The sequence below is a fragment of the Camelus bactrianus genome, chromosome 11 (assembly GCF_048773025.1).
Source record: "Camelus bactrianus isolate YW-2024 breed Bactrian camel chromosome 11, ASM4877302v1, whole genome shotgun sequence".
Lineage (NCBI taxonomy): Eukaryota > Metazoa > Chordata > Mammalia > Artiodactyla > Camelidae > Camelus > Camelus bactrianus.
In genome coordinates, this window is record NC_133549.1 from 22064657 (window position 1) to 22086636 (window position 21980).

Sequence of the window (21980 nt, forward strand, 5' to 3'; positions counted from 1 at the left end):
CAAATTAAAAAGAAAATAGTATTACTTACATCCAAGAGAGATCCACAGGTCTGCCTCACTCTAAGATAATCCAACAATAAGCCAATGCATACAAATCCAAGAAATAAAAAAGTAAGACTTACTGGTCATCTGGAATTCTGCAAACGCCACTCTTTCTAACTGCACTCTAAGTAGTTCACATGGCGCGTCTTTGAGAAGCTGGAAGAGCTTTACGGCTTTGCTGTAATGAAGGTCTGCCAGCACCCGGTGCTGCTTCCGAAGATGCTCATCGCCAACCTAGAACCAAAAGTAAAATAAACGGATCCTAAGGCTCGAATTTCACAGCAACTACGTAAGTCTCTGGATCACTGAATGTTCTCAGTGTTGCTGGTGCCCTGTAAGTCTTAAGAGATTTAGCTCTCACATTTAGGTCTTTAATCCATTTTCAGTTAGTTACTGTATATTATGTGAGGGAGGAGCCCACCCTTTTTGCATGCGGATATCCAGTTGTCCCAGCACAATTTGCTGAAAACACAATTTCCCCTCCCAGTGAATTGCCCTGGAATTCTCTTAAGCTTGCTTTTGCCACGGGGACATTAGGCCACATGGATAAATGTGAGTTTAGGCTGGGGCCTCCTGCAGCAAGGGGAGCAGGGTCTAGGGCCAGCTCAAAGTGGAAAGAATCCCTCCCCAGATCCGGCTGGACCTCAAAGGACAATATTTTCAGGATGAAAACTTACAAGTAAACCCACACCCAAGGGACTGCAAAGTAAGTTGTCAAGGTGCTGAGCTAAGAAAGGGAAAAGAACAGAACAATAAAAAACACCCCTGGGAGACTACAAGCACAAGACTCCTGGCAGAAGGGAGGCAGCCTCTCTGAAGGAAGGTACCTTCGACTCAGGCCTCAAATTATTCTTAGAGATACATGCATCTGAGCACCAGGATTCATATTCAAGGCTGTTGATAGTATTATTTCTAATAGTCTCAAATGAAAACCCCAAAGTTTGGTAATCATAGAATGGATAGGTAAATGATAGGTTCATTTAATAGGTAGTACTGAGCTGAGAAGTAAAGAACCACATGCATCAACGTGGCAGAATCTCCCAAATATGATGTTAAGTGAAAACCAATAAGCACAGAAGAATATACACGGTATGATTCGTTCTATCAAGTTCACAACGAGGTAAAATGTAAACACACTGTTTAAGTGGTAAAACGCAGAAAAGGTACGGACACACAAGAAAATCCAGGACAGAGGTTCATCTGGGTGGGTTCTGAGAGACACTCAACAGGGAGGGGCACACAGGCATGGAAACACTGGCCTAGAACTATAAAGCCTAACTACATTAAAAAAAAATCTAAATAACACCCAGGCAAATACCTAGTTTTGCAAACTAAGACCCAATCAATTATAGTAGAAAAAACACACAGCAAAGGCAAGAAGGGACAAATACCTACGCTCCAAGTTTTTCTCAAGCAACTAAAAGAACAGATGACTTAAAATCTATACAGAAACGTAAGAAAAGCACCAGAACACTTTTAAATGGACTTGGCACCGAACTTGAACTGAAATGGCAGTACCTGATTCCTCAGACAACTGTGGTACATGGACGCCAGCCTGTGATGGATGGTTGCAGCTCGATACTGACAGAGAGGCTGTCGAGCAGACACCGAGTCCACGTCGCAGTGTTTCAAGGACTTCATCATAGCCTCGCTGACTTCTTTTTCAATCTGTTTATTTTTTTCAAGGGGGAGGGGGAAAAATGACAAGCCCATAATCTTACGTAAGAAATTTTAAAACATTTAAACACTGCTTATCAAGGAAAAGACTGTTACAGATGCCCGGTATCTGTTAAACGAAGGAATAAATAAGGGTAAGATTTCTTTCATAGTCCAACAAATACTATTACCTGCTCTTGAGCTTTTCTGGATAAGGGAGCATAGTCTTGCTGTAGCGTTGCCATAGTAAAGTAAGTCGTGGACAATTCCCAATTCACTGAATCCCAAACAGCTGGGTGTATGTCTCGTGTTCCCAATGACCTCAGTGCTTTCAAGTAGTAGTCAACAGCCTGCGAGAGGAAAGAGCACAGCTGCGACTCAGTTTAAATACACGTCAACACCACAGTCAGCACAAAACACTTCACAATCACTCAGACGTGAATTTAATTTTTGAGAGAATGTATAAAACGACAATATTTGGAAGAAAGGAAGAAAGCAAATCAATGAAACTATTTCAATGAAGAAAGTTATTTCACGTGGACTGCAGGCCACCCCACATTTCCATCTCGAGTCTATCAAAAGCCAATCTGACTGTTTTATGACTTGTGTGACACGAGGATGCATTTTCTTCCTTTGTTTTTTCCTTTCTAAATGAATATTAGTTTATATACCTAGCAAACTAGAAAAAAGAATTTGACAAGTCTGGATAGAAGATCTGCTGGGTTTGACTGTAGAAAGAAGCAACCCTCCCCACTTCTGCCACTGCTGTGCTGAAACACATGGTCGTTGCACTTAAGCAAACAAAATCACACTTAATTCCATCTCCCAGCAGTGACTCCTGCGTTTCTGGTGTGTACTTACCCACTTTTCTGTGTACAAACTTAAAGAAAAACAGAAACAATGTCACCTTTTTTTTTTTTAAAGTTCCCTAGGCAATGAACATTGTTCACTAACATAATTTAAACAGCTTCAAAGTTCTCCATTAAATGAGTGCTCTTGTGTTTTTTCACCCTCTCCAATACTGGATGTTACCATTTGCCAAAAAATATTTCCAGTTTGATAAAAGAAACTCAACTTTAAAATTTTATAAAAATTTAAAATTTTGCTTACGTATTAATCATTTACTTTTTTTTTTTTTTACATGTATGACTCTTTTGTTCAAGGTTATTTGTTTTTTTTTTTTTTCTACTGGGGAAGTTTATTTTCAGTGATTCCTGACTGTTCTCCATATGTGAAGGTTTCATTAACCTCTGATCTATCATGTGTGCTATAAAGTATTCTCCCTAGATGGTCAATTCTGATTTCTGATGTCATTTTAACTTTTTTATGCATTCAAATTTATCCATCCTTTACTTTTTGATTTTTGGTCACTGTGTTATTCTGGGAAAGTCCTTTCCTACCCCATCAGATAAACTCCTACCTGTATTTTCCTCTGGGACTTTTCACTTCTCTATGTCAATCTTTAATTCATTTGACACTTACTCTGGCTACACCAATGCAATTTACTGAACAGTCATCTTTTCCCTACCAATTCAACCTGTCAGCGTCAACACTGAATTCTTAGTATTCCTAGGCCAGTTTCTGAGTGTTTTGATGATCTGTCTAGCCCTGTGCCATCACTACATTTTTAATTATCTTGGTTTTATAGTATTTTAGTGGAGCAACAGCAAAGTGTAAATGATAATCAGGTGTGAACGGACGGTCCCACATGTAAGCCAGTGCATTACCTTATTATAATACAAGCCTTCTTCTGGTGAAAATTCCCGTTTAAATTCATCGCCTGCGCCACAGTGTGCCTGTGCACAGATTCGCATGAGTCGTCCCGTGTTACATAATAAAAGGGCGGCATTCGTAGCATCATCGATTGACTCAAAGTTGTGAATTCCCTTTTCAAAACAAGAAAAGCTTTTTTTCCACAACTGTTGCTCTGTAGTAGACACGCTTTTGCTCACTTCGTAAAAAAAAGAAAGAAAACAATTGTGTAAGCAGGTATCAGTGTAGACTGCGCCAGTGTCGCTGGTTGAGACGAAAGGAGACAGGCAGTGACGGGACGTCCAAAGGAGCGCCGGCCACTGGACTGCCTGCAGCACACTTTCCTGCCACCCCTGCTACGGGCCCAGGTCTGCACCCCCGCACCCCCGCGATTCGTGCTGCGGCCCTAACCAAAATGTGACTCATTTGAGGTTAAATGAGGTCAGAAAGTGGGGCCCTGATCCAAAATGACTGGTGTTCTTATAAGAGAGAGAGACACGTAAGGAGAGTTCACGGGGAGAAGGACAGCGAGGACACAGCGAGAAGGTGGCCATCTGTGTGCCAAGGAGGGAAGTCGCAGAGAAGCCCAACCTTGGACTTCCAGCTTCCAGACTGCGAGGGAAATTTCTGCTGTTTAAGCCACCGAGTCTGTGGCCTTTTGCTATGGCAGCTGGAGCTGACTAGGACAACATTCAGAGTCCTCTTCTCTACTGCCTGGTTGATATTACAGCAGGCCAATAAAAACATCTGAGCAAAGCGCTATTTTATAAAGATTCAAACACATGGTCCCATGAACTTTAAGATGTACAGTCCATGTCTTATCTAATTCTTGAGGTCTCTGACCACTGCTTTTCACATGCCTTCACTGACTTCCTCTTCCAGAGGCACCTTAAAAGCACAGGTCCTTATGTCTCATTTAAAAGAAAAAATATTATGTATAAACAACAACAAAAAGGCACAGGTTCACCCACCAGCAATGAACTCTGCGCCCCTTGTGCTGAGCACAGCACACAGAGCGACAGGCACAGTCACCTGCTCAACCTACCTGCCACCTCTAGTTCTGTCTCAGCCTTTCTGGTTTCTAGCGCTGTGTGTACAGCCGTTACATTTTCATCCATCCTCATGGCTTCAACTATCAGCCCTGTGTGATAGTTCCCAACCTATGTCTTGCTAACCCAAAGAGCTCTAAGCATGCATCTCTAACTGACTACTAAATTAGGCCATTCACTCACATGTCCTCTGGCATCGCAAACTCAGCGTGGGCGCAGATGACCCCACCACCCTCTGCCTGAAGACCACCTGCTGCTATGAACACCCACTGGACCCTGTATCTCTGGGTCGTTCCTAATGCTGCCTCCTCCAGTCGGGACAGCCCCCCTCCCCTCCATGTGCCTGCCCACGGCCTACATAAGATGCAGCAATCTGCCCGAACCACACCTTCTTCCCACAGGCCTTCCAAGAATGCCCCAACTTCAAGAAACGTCTCCTTTCCCCACTCCTCTACTGCACAGTGTTTGTACCTATAGCATTTTTCAGAGACTTGCATTCATATCTGGCTTCCTGACTCAAAGAACTGTTTTAGCCACTTACATATTCAACACAGAGCCTAGCACAAGGCTGACTGTCCAACTCACTTCTGAACTGACCAGACGGAGGATGGAGGACACCGAAATGATGAATCCCAAGAGGAGGTAATGAAATTTCCTAATTTTATTTCTTGAGAATTTAACAATAAAAGGCCCTTTAACAGAGCACCCCTTTATGACATGAACCACGTAAAATCAGCATGATTTTCTAATAGAAGCAAAAGAAAGAGGACACCAAAGAGATACTCACCTACTCTCTCACTCTGTAATGCAGCAGCCTGATTCATGTAAAAGACACCAATTTCATTCCTAATGTTACCCATTCTCTTCAATACTTGTACATAGTGTTCTGGATTTTGACTTTTTAAGTCACTAAACTGCAATATTTCATTAGCAGCCTCATAACATTTACAGCTAACTGAAAGTTGACTTTCTAAGTCTGTAGACAAATCAGTTGCCCATGCAAATCCTTAAAAGAAAAAAACAAAGGAAACACTGTAAGTCATATGAACCCTTCTTCCTCAGTAGTAATCTAAGTAATCATATTTTTAAGGTAAAATAACAAATAAATGCAATATAAACATACTAAGATTCAATTAATACAACTAAAATTTTTAAGTTTCAAATTAAAGATCTCTTAATTTATTTATAAAATTATATTTTCTTGGGACATTAATGTTTGATTAAAAGAAATATTCTTCTGTCTAAAAATACCGAACAATTCCCATGACCCAGATTGTACCAGGTCCATCGCTTACTGGTACAGACCGCGAGTTGTCCACGGATACAAGGTAGGCCATTTTTTCTTTTTAATTACTGTAAACAGTTCGTGAAATAAAGTGCTGAGTGCTACCAGAGGCTAGCTGTGTACATTACAGTTTGCCCACATGAGGTTAAGTCAGAAAAGAAGCTGACAGATGAGCTCTCAAAGACTCAAACATGCCATCTAGTGGGGACGAGTAAACTTAGGTGCAGGGCCCAAAGATTCAAGGAGAAAAAAGGCAGTACTCCTGCTGATAACACTCAAAGATCACGTCACTCTCACAAAGAAGTGTTTTCGATGAAATTAACATGATGGGGGGTAGTAAAAACAAACTAAGGATTTTCTCACCATGTCTATTAAAATAAAATGATCATTTGAGAAACTCAGAAAGGGAAAAGGGGCAGAAAGAGGGCAAAGAAATATTTCCTCCCCCACTGTACTTCTCTAGATGTTAACAGCCCAAAGCTTTCTGGGGCGTGGGTATCAAGTGATATAAACAATCTACGAGCATGAGAAAACAGTTCCAGGATACGTTACAAACAGCACCTGCAGAGGACTGACCTGTATCTCATTTACTACCCTAACTGCATGGCGCTTACATAACTGCACTGAGCTACAAGGGAGGGGTAATGCTGCTGTGGACTAAATTCCTCTTCCTAGTTTTAAAATCTGACAATGCCCAAAACACACAGCCAGCTATGAACTAAGTTTAAAAACTAATGATCTCTATATCTTAGGCCCCAGGAACCATTTAGAAGGTTAATTCATCCACTTTTACCAACTGCTATTCCCTTTCAAAAGAAAATCATGGCTTGGTTAGTTGACTAGAAGGGTCACTTAGGAAAACTTTCCACAAAGGTCAACACGATTGTCTTCAGAGATTATTTTTCAGTTACTTCCAGTTGTGTAACTAGTAATTATAAAATATATCGAAACCATTTTATACACAAATCCACAGGTTCACGCTCAATTTTAACATTAAGAAATGATGAAACAGAACCGCAATTCCAAACACTAACATCCTGACACTGACGAATCAGAGGAGGAGTCCCGCTGGCGCACCTTGACAACTGGACTCCCTGTGGAGGCTGTGTAGTATCTCCTGGTCTTCTTTGGTTTGGTAATTGAACTCTTCAAGGTGTGCTGCCCTGTTGTTTGCATTCTGGGCCAGCATTAGCTGGATATCACCACAGAGTGTCAAATACTGAGAAAGAAACAGCAGCACCTCAGAAAGCATATTGGTGCAGAGGCAGCAGTAGGTGTCTGTGTGGAAAGGGCAGGAAGGAGAGAAAACACAGCATGCGGGAAGTGAGTGGATATTAACAACACCTGCTAGCAGCTGAAGGCCCTGTACCACTGCTGCCCACTCTTAGTTTACGTCAGATTTCACCCAACTTCATACATTACAAAGTGCACAGATGTTCAACCACTCAAAGTGGAAACACCAGGAAGCATAGACGAGATTAGAAAAAGTTTTTTTTAATTAAATTTTACAATAGAAGTAGGAATAAGACTTCGCTGTGATTCAGACGCCTTCTCTGCTCCCTCCTCCCAAAGCCTGTTAGACCCACTCATTCACAGCGACTTACCATGGCTCTGCAAAGCTAATTTAATGTATCGTAACGCTCTTCCGTATTTCTGAAGACTCATGGCAGCATCAGACAAAACATAATAGGCCTTAGATGACTTGAGAATCAGCTGGAGTTTCATTTTATGTTGCCAAGAACCAGGGATCATTCCAGATTGACTGGAATAATTACCCTTCTGAAGGGAGCCCACTACGACATGAGGGAAAGAAAGGCAGCACATTTTATTTGAACGTAGGTCTCACTGTAAAAAAGAAGAGTAACTTCTGTTTCTTAATAAAAACACTCCAGACTTAGGTACTATTAATAGTTAACAACAAAACTGGTAAATATGATATTTTACTACTTAAATGCAACAAAGCAGAATCTCAGCAGTGGCCAGTACTCTGGGATTTCCGAAGGCCTGCTCCCCTGCAGCTGCCAACCCTGTCATTCTCTTCTGGGGTCACTGACATGATTAAACTCACGACTGATTATCTGCCTCCTCGCTCTAGTCTACGCATCAACCTGTCAAAAAGTTTACCTTCCCGAAGCACAGGTTTAATCACAGTGGAACCGCTGTTTGAAAACATTAAAATGGCTTCTCACCACTTATTAAATTCCACTTCTTGAGCTCTATCTTTTCAGTCTTACCTCCTCCCAGTTCTCCACCCCTGCTACCCTCCACCAGCCAAAGTCAAGTTGCTGCTTGCTGTCTACATTAGATGCCTGTTTTTCCTATATTCCATCTTAATTTGCTGTTTCTTCCAACAGGAATACCCTCTAAAGGCTAGCCCACTACTACTTCTTCAGCCAACAAATGACCACTTCTGTGCCAAGCACTGTGCTAGGCACCAGAAACAGTGACATGAAGTTCCATGGCCTCTGTCCCTGCAGACCTCACAGACTAGAGATGGAGATGGGCTGATAACATAAAGCACAACAAAGAACATCAGTGCAATCACAGAGGGAAGAACAAAGTGCTCCAGGAACCCAACCCCACCAGCTACAACACACGAGCCTTTCAGAGCAATGGCAAGTACTTGTTTCCCCTGTGGTTTTATTCCTGCATGTATTTCCTTTTCCTCTGCCACCACTGTTTGCGTTTTCTGTGTGTGTGAGGCATTGCGAGAAACCAAAGATGAATAAGATAAAGTTCTTGCTCACGAGTGTGTTCGTGTGCTTGTCTAAAACCATTAAACACAGCTGACTACGGCTAAAGCAGGCTTCAGTAAGTGACCACAGGACAAAGTGGTGAGGGAATCAGGTGATTCTGGCTGGGGACAGAGGTGAGCACGGAGATCTTGATCATGAGCAGGATTTTCAATAGCTGAGATGGGGAGGCAGGAGACAGAAAAGGCATTTCAGAAAAGAGAACACCATGAAAAATGTGGAGAGATGTCTGAAGTCCTCACTGCCTACAGGCTCAGGCCAGCGCACAGGAAGCTCTACATAAAAGCTGGGAAATGAATCCTCGCTCTTACGTTCATGAAGCAAAGAAAAGACCAGAAAGCACTCGCTACTATTTCAAATATACAAGCTTTCAAAACACTTTTAAAAATAACTGAAACTGATTTAAAAAAAAAAAAAAAGGAATGGGAGAGACAAGGTTGGAAAAAAAAGAAATACAACTTACATTAAAATAATCAAGAAACTCAGAACTTTTACTTCAAAGTCCACACGTTCTTCGTGAAGTGATGTTCTTGAGGAACAAATCAGATATTCTATAAGTGGCGCTTCCAGCTTTCTTCAAGCACCATGAGGCAACAGCTACCGCTTCTATGGTGCTTACCACGTGCACTGTCCTGAGTGCTATTAACTCACTTAATCCCATGACAAGCCTTTAATTATTGTCTCTACTTTGAGAGAGAAAATAAGGCTTAAAAAAGTCAAACAACCTGCCCTAGCGAGGCCGAGATCTGAAGCTGGGCGGTTTGGTTCCTAAGTCTGTGCTTTAACACTCGACTGTGTTTACGGAAGTGGTAATTTCTCAGGAGAACCCCACCAGGCTGCAGGCCTTAGCTCCTCACAGCAGGTATTGGGAAGAAGCAGGCTCCTTATGTTCTTGCTAGAAGCATCTACAAAGGATTGAAATTACCCTGTTTTACTTTATATTTTGAATGAAAGGATATCTTCTCCTACTTTCCATTCACATGATATCCTTTTTCTGAATTCCTTTCAATGAATGCCTTAATTGACATAAGCCTGCTGTTGAAGAAGGCCTAGTATATCACTCCACTGAAAAGGCCTTATTTGCACTTCAATTCAACTTACTTTTGTCCAAAAACAAGGCCATCTGCTTCTCCAGACCCTCAGGACCCCCCCCTGCGGACTCATCTTCATACTTCAAGGGGATTGGGGTGTTAGGGTCTGCTGCAGGGAGGTCGCTTTCTTTTTTAATGCTGCTGTCCACAGATTTCAAACCCTTTGAAAAAAAGGGAGAAACATTTACTATACATATAACTGAACGTCAACTGAAAACCAAACATAAGGCAATGTCTGGACTACTAAACACATTTAAGAGAATTTATATTTTGAAAGCAGACTATTAAAAACTACATTTGACCTGAAAGTGTTGGGAAAAACTAATTTTCAGTTTATGCTTAAAGAGAAAAAAAAAACTACAACAGAACATCACTCAGAATAGCATTCAGACACCAATAAACAAGTGCTACCTGCGTATCAAGTACAGACTTCACTGAAATAGTGAAGCCTAAACTAAGACTCACCTCCAGAACATAGCTGAGTACAAGCCTACAGCGTTCTTCTGTGTCATGGCAAACCGGAAACGCACAACTGGGCTTCAGAAACAAGCATTTAAAATTATTAATATGCTGCCAACGTGACAAATTCCATAGCTCTCATCTCCCAGGAATTACCAAAACTCTAAAAATCAATCATTTTGAAATTGTCTTGTGTATTCAGCTTAGTGAGGTATCTGACATTTTCAGCTTGAAGCATTGTTTTAACTGCAGAGTAAACTGATAAAAGCATCAACAAAAATGCTGCTTAAAAGATCTCTCATCATATATGTTGCCTTAAGTACTTAAAATTTAAAGAATAATTCTATTACAAAAAAAAAAGCAAGAATGCGAGTAATAATGTTTTAAATCGGTGTAGACCTAATTCAACAGGTCAGCTCAACTCCTAACCAGCACCAGTACTTGGTAACACACAATTAACAGTATCATCAATTCAGCAATAAGTTAACAAGTACTGCCCGTGTTCTCACTGTGTAACTTACATACTTAACTAAGAGCAAAGCCAGCTAATAAATCCATCTGCTAAGTGCTGTGATGTGTAAGGGCTTCTGCAAGGCATTCCATTTTGGTGACTCTTGTGAGGCTGGAAATCACCATTCTCATCTTACGGAAGAGACGTAAACACAGATGTTAACGTGTGCAAGCACACAGCGCGCGACTGGCGTGCGACACAGCTGAGGCCGGGCTCTGGAGCCACGCTGTCTGCACTTCAAAGAGTACAGTGATAAGGCAATGCTAACTACTAAAGATGTGTTTATATGAACACTGTGACTACATTTCTGAGTGCTCTCGATACTGACAGAAAGTGCTGTCTCTGGAAAAAAAAAAAATCTGTAAACATACCACTCTCCATCTTTAATTACTATCTAATTGTCCCATAAATCCAGAGTCTAGTGTACAGAATGCAGAATGTTACTGCATTATAGTACAATGCAGTTTCCCAAATACAGGTAACTTTTACAATCAATAATTTTATAATCAGAGACACTTTTTACTGTACTGCAGGGTTCAAGCTGGAAGTGCACTAAAATTCAGACATACAGTTAACGACTTTTTTCCTGCATTAGTGGTCAAATATTTACTGAGCATCCATCATGTGTTCTCACCACGGGAGCTACAGGAGAGTCCAGACCTCCGGGAAGCTTACATTCTAGTGACGGGAGACAAACACAAGAACTTCAGGAACAGATTATCCTCTCCTTGAAGTAGATAAAAATACAGCATGTCTTGGCTACAGTGGTCAGAGAAGGTCTCCTGGAGGAGGTGACATTTCAGTCAAGACTGAGAAAAAGGCAGCTACAGAAAGATCTAGGGAAAGGTAAGGTCTGAGCACAAGCAACAGCAGATGCAAAGACCCCGAGCTGGGCATGATCTTGACTATGAGACAGAAAAAAGGCCATGTGGCTAGAGGGTAAATGAAGAAAGAGAAGGTTGGGAAGACAGCCAATGTCTTAGGGGACAGAGTGGAGTCCTCTAAAAATCTATTTGGATATAAAGTTTCTGGATGAAAATTAAACTCAGACCTTAAATTAAGAGATTATCTGTAAATATGACTGGAAAGTAATTAACTTAGAAAAATGAAACATAATTACATTGTCTAGAAAAAGGCTGATGACAGTCAACATAACTGACACCAACAGAAGCCTGACGGGCAGGAAGCTGTTAGGATCTATCAGGCCTTAACCAGTGCTGATGTGTCTAACTGAGCTGACGTGGCCACGGTCCCTGAAAAGTGCTGTCCTGTGGCACAGGGATATGTGCCAGATCTCTCCACACGTGGATCAAAGAGCCATCCATCTGCTCGGATTGTATGTTCACCAAGCAACCTCTACATTCAGCCTCCCAGCAACCAGGAAGAGGAAACACAACTACACACCGGTTACTGGAAAGGAAAACCTCCCACATAAAACTTAAAACATTGATGTGTGGTTTACACAACTGCCTACCACAGGTCTGCGCGTGAGTCAGTTACCCTGGGACAAGTATAAAACCGAGTTTTAGAATTCACAGAGCTGATGATTATTAGACCCTAGGCCATTAAGGATTTACTGAAGCAATGTCATCTTTTGAGAGGCTAACTGTATTCAATTAACCACAGTTTGTTTTTCCACTGATAAACTTTTAGTACACATTTCAACATGCTTACTCTGATTTGGTGAATAGATTTGTATTTTTCTGGAACTGACAGTTCTCCAACAGACTTAATTACAGCCACTGCTTTGTTGTCATCTGATGGATCAGAACCGGTGCTGTAGGATCCGTTTTCATCACTGTCTGGCATCTCCTCCTCCTCTTCACTGTAACTTTCATCAGAATTCTCATTTAAAGGAGATTCTGAATTTTCTTCTTTTTTAGGTTCATCCAGTTGAAAAAGTTCTGAAAGCATGTAATTGGCTGAAGCAATGATCTTATAAAATGAAAAAAAAAATAAGTGACTGTCATCAAAACTGAGCGCTCTAAAGTAGAATTTTACTGCTATACTAACAAATTTTAGGAGGTCTGCAGACAGGCTGTTTCCACTATAGGCTGTTAACACATAGAGAAATGTTCCTGATTTAAAGTACCAATACTCTGAACGTACTCTGTAAAATCCTCATGGGTTGATATATTTCCTGAAATTATTACATTCCCAGCCCTTCCTCTTAAAAAAAAAAAGTGGCAACTATATTTCACTGGAGACAAGTTTTCACGTGTAAAGTGTCATAACTAAAATATTAGTAAGATGTAACTCTGTATCATCCAAGAAATCAGAATTCCTCTTCACAAGCTGTGAATTAACGAGTTTATCTTTAACAGGCTACTAATCTTCACTATACAATCTATAGTTCCAAGGGAAAAACCCCCACTAGCTTAATGAAGGAAAAGTCCAGAAATTCTGGCATCTCTTGAAACTAGCATTTATATATATGCATTCATTCTACTCTATTATTCAAGTAATTCTTAAGCACAGACATGCAATAGTCTTAACACTATTTTCTAACTTTCACATAAGCCATTCAATTTCCACTAACCCCCATCTCCTTAATCAGTCAGCAGTAAGTAAGCCAGAAACAGTTTTGTCATTTTTGTTTCAAAAACAGTTTCTCTTGGTTTCGTCTCTAGGATAATCTTTATCTCCAAATTGAATGTGGCTAAAATTAAAATTAACTTGGACCTTTAAAAAACCGTAGATACTACACATCTTTTCTGATTTAAATAGGACACAACTAGCCTTACACTACAACATACAGCTATCAGTTTCAGACAGTTTTCAGGGTGATAAGGGTGGTGTAAAATCATGGGGCACAGGACTGAGAGACTGTTTTAAGAGATGCTTTCATACACTGAGGTATAGAATGTGAGCCTTATTTATACTAACAAAGTGATAACAAAGGCCAGTCATGTAAATGGATCTTTTAAAAGAGACTATAAAACAATTTCCCACCCTCTCATAGTGATAAAACAAAGGAAAAAACAGCACTACTTTGTTAAAATTACGTGAGTTCTCAATTTATAGGACAGTGCTATCCAAGAAAAATGTAATTAATGTGAGCCACACACAAGGTTTAAAATTTTCTAGTGACTACGTTAAAAAAGTAAAATCTGGTGAAATCAACTTTAATGTTATATTTGATTCAATAAACACAAAATACCATTTCAAACGTAATGTGTACACACACACACACACACACACACACACATCTTCAATATCCAGTGTGTATTTTACATTTAAAGCACGTCTCAATTCAGAGTAAGCACATTCTACGTGCTCAACACCACATGTGGCAACTGGCCGCCGGGCCGGGCCGGGCAGGGCAGTTACACACTATGAATTAGGCAGCTTTAACGTCTAGGCAACAACGCTATCAGGACGCCAGAACATTTTGAGAGAACTTACGAATGTTAATCTCACCTGAGGATGTCTGCTTTTGTCCAGCAGTCTAACACAGTTCAGAAGCAAGGTTCTAATGGTCCCATAGTGCTTCTTATTTTGATTCTTCTTCATCATCATGTTGCAAGCAACCCTAAACAAATGTTCTTTATCAACTTTATTCCGCACTCACCATCCTCTGCAAGACTCAAGTCTAAACACGCTCTTCTTTCCTTCCAGTGGAATAAGGGTTGTAAGAAACAACTAAATATTGTACTTTACACCCCCACCAGGTTATTTTGGAACATACGTACACATACAGTTTTTTTTAAGGCATTTAAAACCGAAGTGTGGACAGTGTGGTTGTACCCTTAAAATTTTAAAGAAAACTACTTCTTCATTGTAACTTTCTACAGCACTCACTTGTATAAAAGAATAGCCACTGGCATTGTGAAGGGGTTTTGATACTTGTCTTCAGTTTCCTCACAAAGAGTAGTGAGATCATAAAGCTTCACTATATCACTGCCACTTGCTGGGGAGAAAACCAAAAAACCAAATAAACTTCATTTTACAGTTGCCATACAAATACATTATTATTCATTCAAGAATTAGCTTACCTTTAAACAGCCAATAGGTATGTCCCTCTTTGGTACAATTAGATTTCAGAAATGATAAAATATTCTGTGCAATGTCTTTTATGACTTTAGTAGAAAAATTAGAGTTTTCCAAGTTGGGAATCTCTTCTGTCTTTATCATTTCATACTTCTGTAAGACACAGACAGAAAATAGTTTAAGAGAAAACCTACGCAGCAACACTTCTCTTACTAAAAAGCAACTGAATATATAAACCCTGCAGCTAGACATCTACACAGCATGAGAGTTAAGCCAATGGTTTTTGGTCTTTTTTTCTGCTCCAAAACTCCAAAGGAATCTGACCCACCCCGCCCAGCAATGTGGCTGGTTTACTACAGGAGTTAATTCTCCAAAGAGAATCATTACCAGATTTTGAACCACAGACTTAGGCGGGATCTCATTTTTGTCCTAACCACAGAACAAATCGCAATGTACACTTTCTTTAATTCTACACCAACGATTTTCAACTGGGAAGGTGGTAAATGAAGGTAGACTTCATCCAGCAAGCTTTCTCAAAATATATATTTCTGGCTTTTTCTTTCCCCAGACAGTAGTCTCTCTAGTATACACAAGTTTTCCCCTGAGCCATGGACTCCATTCTTTTACAGACATGGGGCACGGAGGGCAGAGGCAGTAGTAAGAGTAAGGCTGCAAGGCTATTACCACCACTATTTTTAAAACGCCTCCGTATTTTTTCCTCTTGTCTTCTGTTCACCCTCCTCTAAGTGCCTCTTTCCGTATTTACTGAAGACTAGAAACTGCAAATCAACTGGAAAATAAGACCAGATCAAAACAGAAGTGATCGCACCGTTCTTGATCACCCAAACTTCCGTGTGTACTATGCTTCTAATAGTTAATCCACTGTCTCCTATTTTTCTCTTTGTACATTCTTATTTCCCATTAGACTGTATCTGAGTAGTGACCAAACCTTATTTTTCTCCCAACAAAGTCCCTCACAAACAGAACATGCTCGATAACAACTTGCTACACAAGTACTCTTATTTATGCAGTTGTTGCTGGAAACTTTTCTTAAAACTTTGCATAAACTGAGTAGGTATTTATATGCTCAGTAAACACCTCCACTATTTAGATACTTTCAGGTAATTGCTATGGGTTCCTGCCACTAGAATTACAGCTCTACGGCTACAAATGTAGGTTTTAGTATATTTATGACCAGCCCACAAATTACAGGTAAAGTTAGACTCCTATAACATCTAGGTTCTGATATCACCAACTCAAATGTGAAAATGCTCACATTTCAGCATATCCATAGCTATCTTCCTGCCAAAATACACCCTACTAGTTCAGGGCCTTGACGACTTTGGTGAGATACTTTCTGCTCCAATGTGTGGTTGAAAGGTTATATAAAAAGTCACACTGCATCCACCTTACCTGTACAATTCCATTTACATGAAAACACATGACAAGTTCTGGTACGTTGCATATCAAATTGTCCAACCAATAGTCAATTCCAGTTAGCACATTAATTGGCTTGTTGTTATCCCTAAAAATAGACATTTCCAGTGTTACTTGATTTAATTATGATGTTCCAGAATTAATCCATCTCAGACGTATTTCTCGGATTTAAATATTTTAATCTATTCTCCCCAGATGGAGAAGGCCATTTATGCTTTCTTTTCTTTTGTTAACTGAAGTACAGTCGATGACAATGTGTCAATTTCTGGTATACAGCACTATGTCCCAGTCATTATGCTTTCTTTTCTGATGAGATATGCACACACAGCTCATGTGGTGTGTTGTACGTAACATCTTTCCATAAACTCTGCTTTGATTTCTAACTGGTGACCGTAAGAGTTTTCAGTAAGAGGAGAAGGAACCATGACAGCGAATGACTGGGAGCCTACTACGCGCTCCTCACACAACCTGAAAGGAAAGCCTGACCACCTGCATGATAAAGCCCAAGTCAGAATTCACACTGGCTACTATGAACAAATACACCTGGAACATTAAGAAAAATGTTCACAATCAGTTAACAGGAAGCCGGTAAACCATCTCCTTAACTAATTAAATAACTGTTTTCTGTTCTCTCAAGTTGTAGACTCAGACTTAAGGCTAGGTCCGGACAACAGATCTCTGAATCCATTCATTAAAGATTAGAACGAAAAGGCAGCCAGAGGGCTTTCAGCCTTTGCTGAAACACTCCCTCCTTACTGTGGCCATTTCAACAGACGGGGGGTGGAAAGAGGGAGGTGAAGAACACTAGGAAAAGGAAAGATAGACAGGCGAAAGCAGGTGGAATACTGATTCTCAAGGAATACAATTTTGGTTTACCTGAGACGTAAGCTGACTGCTGGATATCTGCCTCCTCCAAATATAGGCATGTTGGAGCCAACTAACATATGTATATCTTCAAATGTCCATAAAATATTCCGAACAAAATCATTCTTAAGACCCTTTGATTTAAAATAGGAAAGATTATTATGTAATTAACAGGAGATCCGTAATCTCCCCCCATGATCCAGAGAAAGACTAGAAAAAGGAAAAGACAAAGGAGACAAAGTAAACTAAAGCCAGAGCTACAAGATCACAGAGATGTTTAGCAAGAGACTTTCAGGATCAAGTGAATTTTTTCCCCTATGAATTCCAATTTAGACTAGTTTTTAAACGACGAAGCAGGCTGGGGACTCGGTGTCTCGACCTGGACACCGGGAGAAGCGTACCTGACTGTTCTCCCCGTCATTGAATAAAGTAGTCAGGTTTTGTTCTTTAGGTGCTGAGGCCACATGCCCCACTATGTATGAGGGTTCAAGAGGCTCACTTCCCTGTGAAAAGTGCAAGGAGAAGGAGTGACTCCGCTGCCACAGTTTCTTAAAAACGGCCTACTGTACCATCCAAACATTCAAAGCACACACCTCGGATCCACTCTGGTGAATTAGGACTAATACAGATCACTAACTCTCATCACTCAGTGGCATCCTTCAGCTCTTAATTATCACAGCTACTGTCATAAGCTAATCACGTTCAGATCTTACTCAAATAAAAAAGACTAAAGATTTTAAATTTTCGAAGTTTTTTTTTATTTTACTATCTTCTGGATGACCGTGAAGAGCACTGCCCTTTCAGCCCACCCCATCTCTACTGAGTTAAAAGGTGTCTAAGAAACTTCAGTCATACTTTTGAGACACTGGTCATCAGGAGAGCCTCCAGGGTCACATTTCCTAGCGTGTGTTTCACAGAAGTCTAGCTCCTGGGGTACTCGGTGAAAAATTTCCTGAGTCAAGTCTGAAAAACACTGCTTGCTAAGGGATTTGCTTTTGGATAGGAACAATACTTACTACCATATAAGGCTTCTAAGAAGACCTGCAGTGGAAAAACCCACTTTACCTCTGTATAATGCAATGTTCTCAAATTTATTCGATCTCGTAACACTTTTTACTCTTATTACATTCTGTGGAATACATTTTGGAAAACACATAGGAAGGGGAACCTTTGACACAGGGTAAACTCAATCCACCACTCAATTTTCCAACCATTAGGGCAGCCGCTATTAAAAAAGACTATTTGAAACCAAGATGAGCAAGCAAATGTGTGCACACATGGACATGTATACGTGTTGCTTATTCTTACTTGTGAGCTAACAAGGCTTAGCACCTGCTTGCAAAGTAAGAATGTATGACTGCAAGCATGGAGGGTGGGGGGATCTTCAGTGCTTTTGCTATGTCTTGTCTTCTCCTTAAAGAACCTCATCTGATTATATTATTTGTTTAAACAGACAAGTTATCAACCGATGGACCAATCCCCCAGATTCTATTTGCCAGGTAGTTACTTTAGCGGGAGTTTGGGCTCTGGGCTGTAATGTTCTCAATGAAGCTTTGGCTCCAAGGCCATACCACAGGCACCTATCTAAACTCTATTACTGCTTAACACAGGCCTCAAACTGTCTTACATTTTAGTTTTGGAAGCAAGAATTTGCAAGGTGATAGCTTACTAACAAAAATAAATCTCTATATGTTGAAATTTAGGCGACAAATGTTATAAAAAATAATCTGTAAAAGATTACTTTTAGGCAGGCTAGCTCTGTTTAGGAATATGCCATTGCTAAGACAACCTAACTGCTTACAGGGCCTTCTAAATGTGTGGAATCCAGGGACACGGTGGAGTGCCACTGTGAGAACAAACCTCTGAGGTCAGGAAGATCAGGGTTTAAACCCCAGCTTGAACTTAACCAGCTGTGTGACCACAGATAAACATCTACTTTATATGAACTTTATTTACTTATTTGTAAAATGATATCAACAACATAATACATATACAGCTCCAAGGATGAAAAAAACTTACACACCCCACACGGCATAAAGCACATGGCATAAGAGGCATTAAATAGATACCAGTTCACTTCCTCCACGTGCAAGTCTACAGATTCTCAAAAGCCTGCAAGGTTTCTCACAGTAACCCTTTAAGAAGAGAATGATGAGGCTGATAAAGGGGGAGATGGGTGGTAGAAAACCAGTATTTCTATTACGTGGTTTTTTTGGAATGTATGTGTTTTGAAGTCTAGGAATACTAAATAATTTTTTTACAACTCCTTTAGTGAAATACAATCACATATAAAGTCCATAAAACAAACAATACAGAATATAGCATAATGACTAACTACAAAGCAAATCACCCATGTAACCACAACCCAGGTCACAACATGGGGCCCTGCTAGCACCCAGCACCCACGCCCTTCTCATCCATTAAATACCCCCACCTCCTAAAGTTCTCACTCTGTGGATTTACATGGTAATTACTCCCTTCCATTTCCTTACAGTTTTCCCAACTCTGCAAAAAATTTAAGTTCACTATATAGTTTAATGAGGCATCTCTACCTGAAAACCTACTAAAACTAAAATGAAGTTAAATGTATTTGCCTCCTATAACCCTATACTCTGTGAGGACAGAAACAATCTGGACAAACAGCATTCAATGTGTGAGAACACACAGCAAGAGGAAAAACAAAATTTAAAGGTTTTAAAGTTAAAGAATTTATTTTTACCTTCCTTGAATTTGTCAATATATTTTCCTGAAAATAGACATGCACAATTCACATCTATGGAGATACTTTATTCCCTGATAGACACAATAAGGGCAAAAACAAAGAATAAGAAAAAACCAAGAGTGTAAGACACAAAACAGATAACGTATCTTACTCTCTCTTCCCTTCTAAAAGCTTAATAACATTAATGTAGGTTAAGTTTCAGAACTTCATCTAGAAAACCTTCAGGGTTATTTTAGGCCTAAGAATCTAACTAAAAGTTAAGGTAGGTCAGGATTTAAACGACAGACAGGCCTGTGAGTCTCAATATCTGATGGGCATTTAATATTTCTGTAGTTTAAATCTACTATGCCACTGTATTTTTATATATACATAAATATATATATATATATATAACTTTCAAGAGATAATCTCAGTATTGATAAGCATACTGATAAGCTATTTCAAATGTTTTGAATTATTCAACTGAAAAAAATCTGACCTAGTTATTCATAATATCTCTTGTGAATTCCATACTGAAAAACTAAGAAAAGTACTTTTTTCTAATTGCGAAGACATAAATTGACAGAATATTTTTTATTCCCATTGGTCTATTTTTATTAACAAGATAATTGGTGTTGTCTTCTTAAATAAGTTAGCACGTACGTACTAACTAACCTGACTGGAAGCACTGGGATCTTCAGAGACTGAAGAAGGCATTTCAAAGGGGGCAGGCCACGAAGCCCCATCAGAATCGTTCGTCTGATCGGAACTGGACGGTTCCTGCTGTTCTGCCGCAGACGGGACAGGCTGAGCGGCTCCATCACCATTGATACTGGCCAAATCAGGAATAAAAAAATACCACATTGTTACTAACAGTAACTTTATGCAACAGCCCAGAGGTTTTTAAAAACTAGATTCTATAATCGAGCATAAATCTCATTAAAAAAGGAATATAGGATAAATGTCAACAATAACAGTGGCTATTACAAGCTACTGAATATAGCTCCCTGTGCTACACAGTAGGACCTTGTTTATCTATTCTATATACAGTAGTTTGTATCTGCTAATCCCAAACTCCTAATTTATCCCTCCCCTCCTTTCCCCTTTGATAACCATACGTTTGTTTTCTATGTCCGTGGGTCTGTTTCTGTTTTATAAGATCATTTGTGCCCTAAGCTAATGCAAACTGTAAATCAACTATATGTCAATAAAATAAACAAATAAAACAATAACATGGGCAAAACATAAATTACTTTCACTGGCTTCATATTAAGTTTTAGATCAGAATTTCATTTCTCTTCTTAAGAGAAAAAATAAACAAGTAGCCAAGTACCTGTAATACAAAAACTTGGAAAGAATAGCCTTCTGATACCAGTGTTCTTTGCTTTTTTTCTTCCTCTGCCACTTCTGATCAATAAGTCTTTGATAAAACTCTTTTAACCATGTCCAATCACCAGTCTGATTAAACATAAAAAATTGATAAATAGAACAAACTTGCAGTCAAAACAATGTGTTACCTATTGCTCTCTCACAGGAAATTTTTTTTTTTGAATACTGTTTCAGAAACACATACTCATGAAACACTTATCTTTCTAGACTCAGTTCTTATCACCTCTTTCAGGAAATATCCCTGTCTTCCTCCTCTTCTTAAGCCAGACTAGAAGAGGTGACCCTTCCCCACAACCTGTTCTTCGGTATTTGGAGTAAATCCCACTCTGCATACTGTTTGTACATTTATAGCAAGGACTGTGAGTCTCAAGACCTTGCCCAGCGGCTAGTACATACACGATGAAGCGAACTGTGGTCTTTCCAAAGGGAAAAACATTTATTTTAAATGTCAACTTAAATCACTGTAACTCATTTTCCTTTATCAAAGCATCACAGGAACCCTGTTAAGTGCAGCCTATGGCACTGGCAGGAATGTGAACTATGCTCAATGGCAAGGTAAACACAGAAATGCAGAGTAAGCACCGAGAAACTGCAACATTATTATACTTCACAAAAGTATCCATCCTCAGCACAGTCTGATAAAACTGGGAAGATAGTCATTTACCAACATACAGTTTGAGAAGCTCTGCTTTAAGAGAACCAATTAATTCTAGTAACTATATTCATAGGAATAATTTTTTTTATAACATTTTTCACATTTCTGGGCAGCCACGTTTCATGAGAATCTCTTTAATGGTGACATCAAAGGATTTTTCAAAAATTTAAACTAGTCCCTTAAATCAGATTTTTCACAACTTTCCTCACTGGCTTCACCCTTTTCCTTGTAAGAATCCTGGCGGCCAGTATCACTACAGTAAGTTTCTTCCCCATTCTCTTTTCTGTTTTTTTTCCTTTATTAAAGCTGCTTTAACTTCAGGGAAGCTTCTCATTTCTTAGTTGAA

General features: G+C 39.7%; 1 protein-coding gene across 4 annotated transcripts in view; it reads right to left on the bottom strand.

Moving 5' to 3' along the window:
- The window catches only part of EDRF1 (erythroid differentiation regulatory factor 1), a 35672-nt gene that overhangs the window by 9665 nt on the left and 4027 nt on the right, over nucleotides 1–21980 (bottom strand). For 3 of the 4 annotated variants that reach the window (XM_010952744.3, XM_010952735.3, XM_045515073.2), the window contains exons 5-22: nucleotides 20924–21048; nucleotides 20266–20422; nucleotides 17291–17392; nucleotides 16902–17023; nucleotides 16002–16113; nucleotides 14594–14741; nucleotides 14400–14508; nucleotides 14019–14130; nucleotides 12273–12533; nucleotides 10094–10165; nucleotides 9639–9789; nucleotides 7389–7577; nucleotides 6862–7062; nucleotides 5287–5505; nucleotides 3426–3649; nucleotides 1890–2048; nucleotides 1561–1710; nucleotides 123–276 (exon numbers count right to left, since the gene is read on the bottom strand). In XM_010952744.3, coding sequence (XP_010951046.2) covers nucleotides 123–276; nucleotides 1561–1710; nucleotides 1890–2048; nucleotides 3426–3649; nucleotides 5287–5505; nucleotides 6862–7062; nucleotides 7389–7577; nucleotides 9639–9789; nucleotides 10094–10165; nucleotides 12273–12533; nucleotides 14019–14130; nucleotides 14400–14508; nucleotides 14594–14741; nucleotides 16002–16113; nucleotides 16902–17023; nucleotides 17291–17392; nucleotides 20266–20422; nucleotides 20924–21048 — 2767 coding nt within the window. The remainder of the gene's footprint in view (nucleotides 1–122; nucleotides 277–1560; nucleotides 1711–1889; nucleotides 2049–3425; nucleotides 3650–5286; nucleotides 5506–6861; nucleotides 7063–7388; nucleotides 7578–9638; nucleotides 9790–10093; nucleotides 10166–12272; nucleotides 12534–14018; nucleotides 14131–14399; nucleotides 14509–14593; nucleotides 14742–16001; nucleotides 16114–16901; nucleotides 17024–17290; nucleotides 17393–20265; nucleotides 20423–20923; nucleotides 21049–21980) is intronic. The other variant, XM_010952752.3, reaches the window with a different exon arrangement.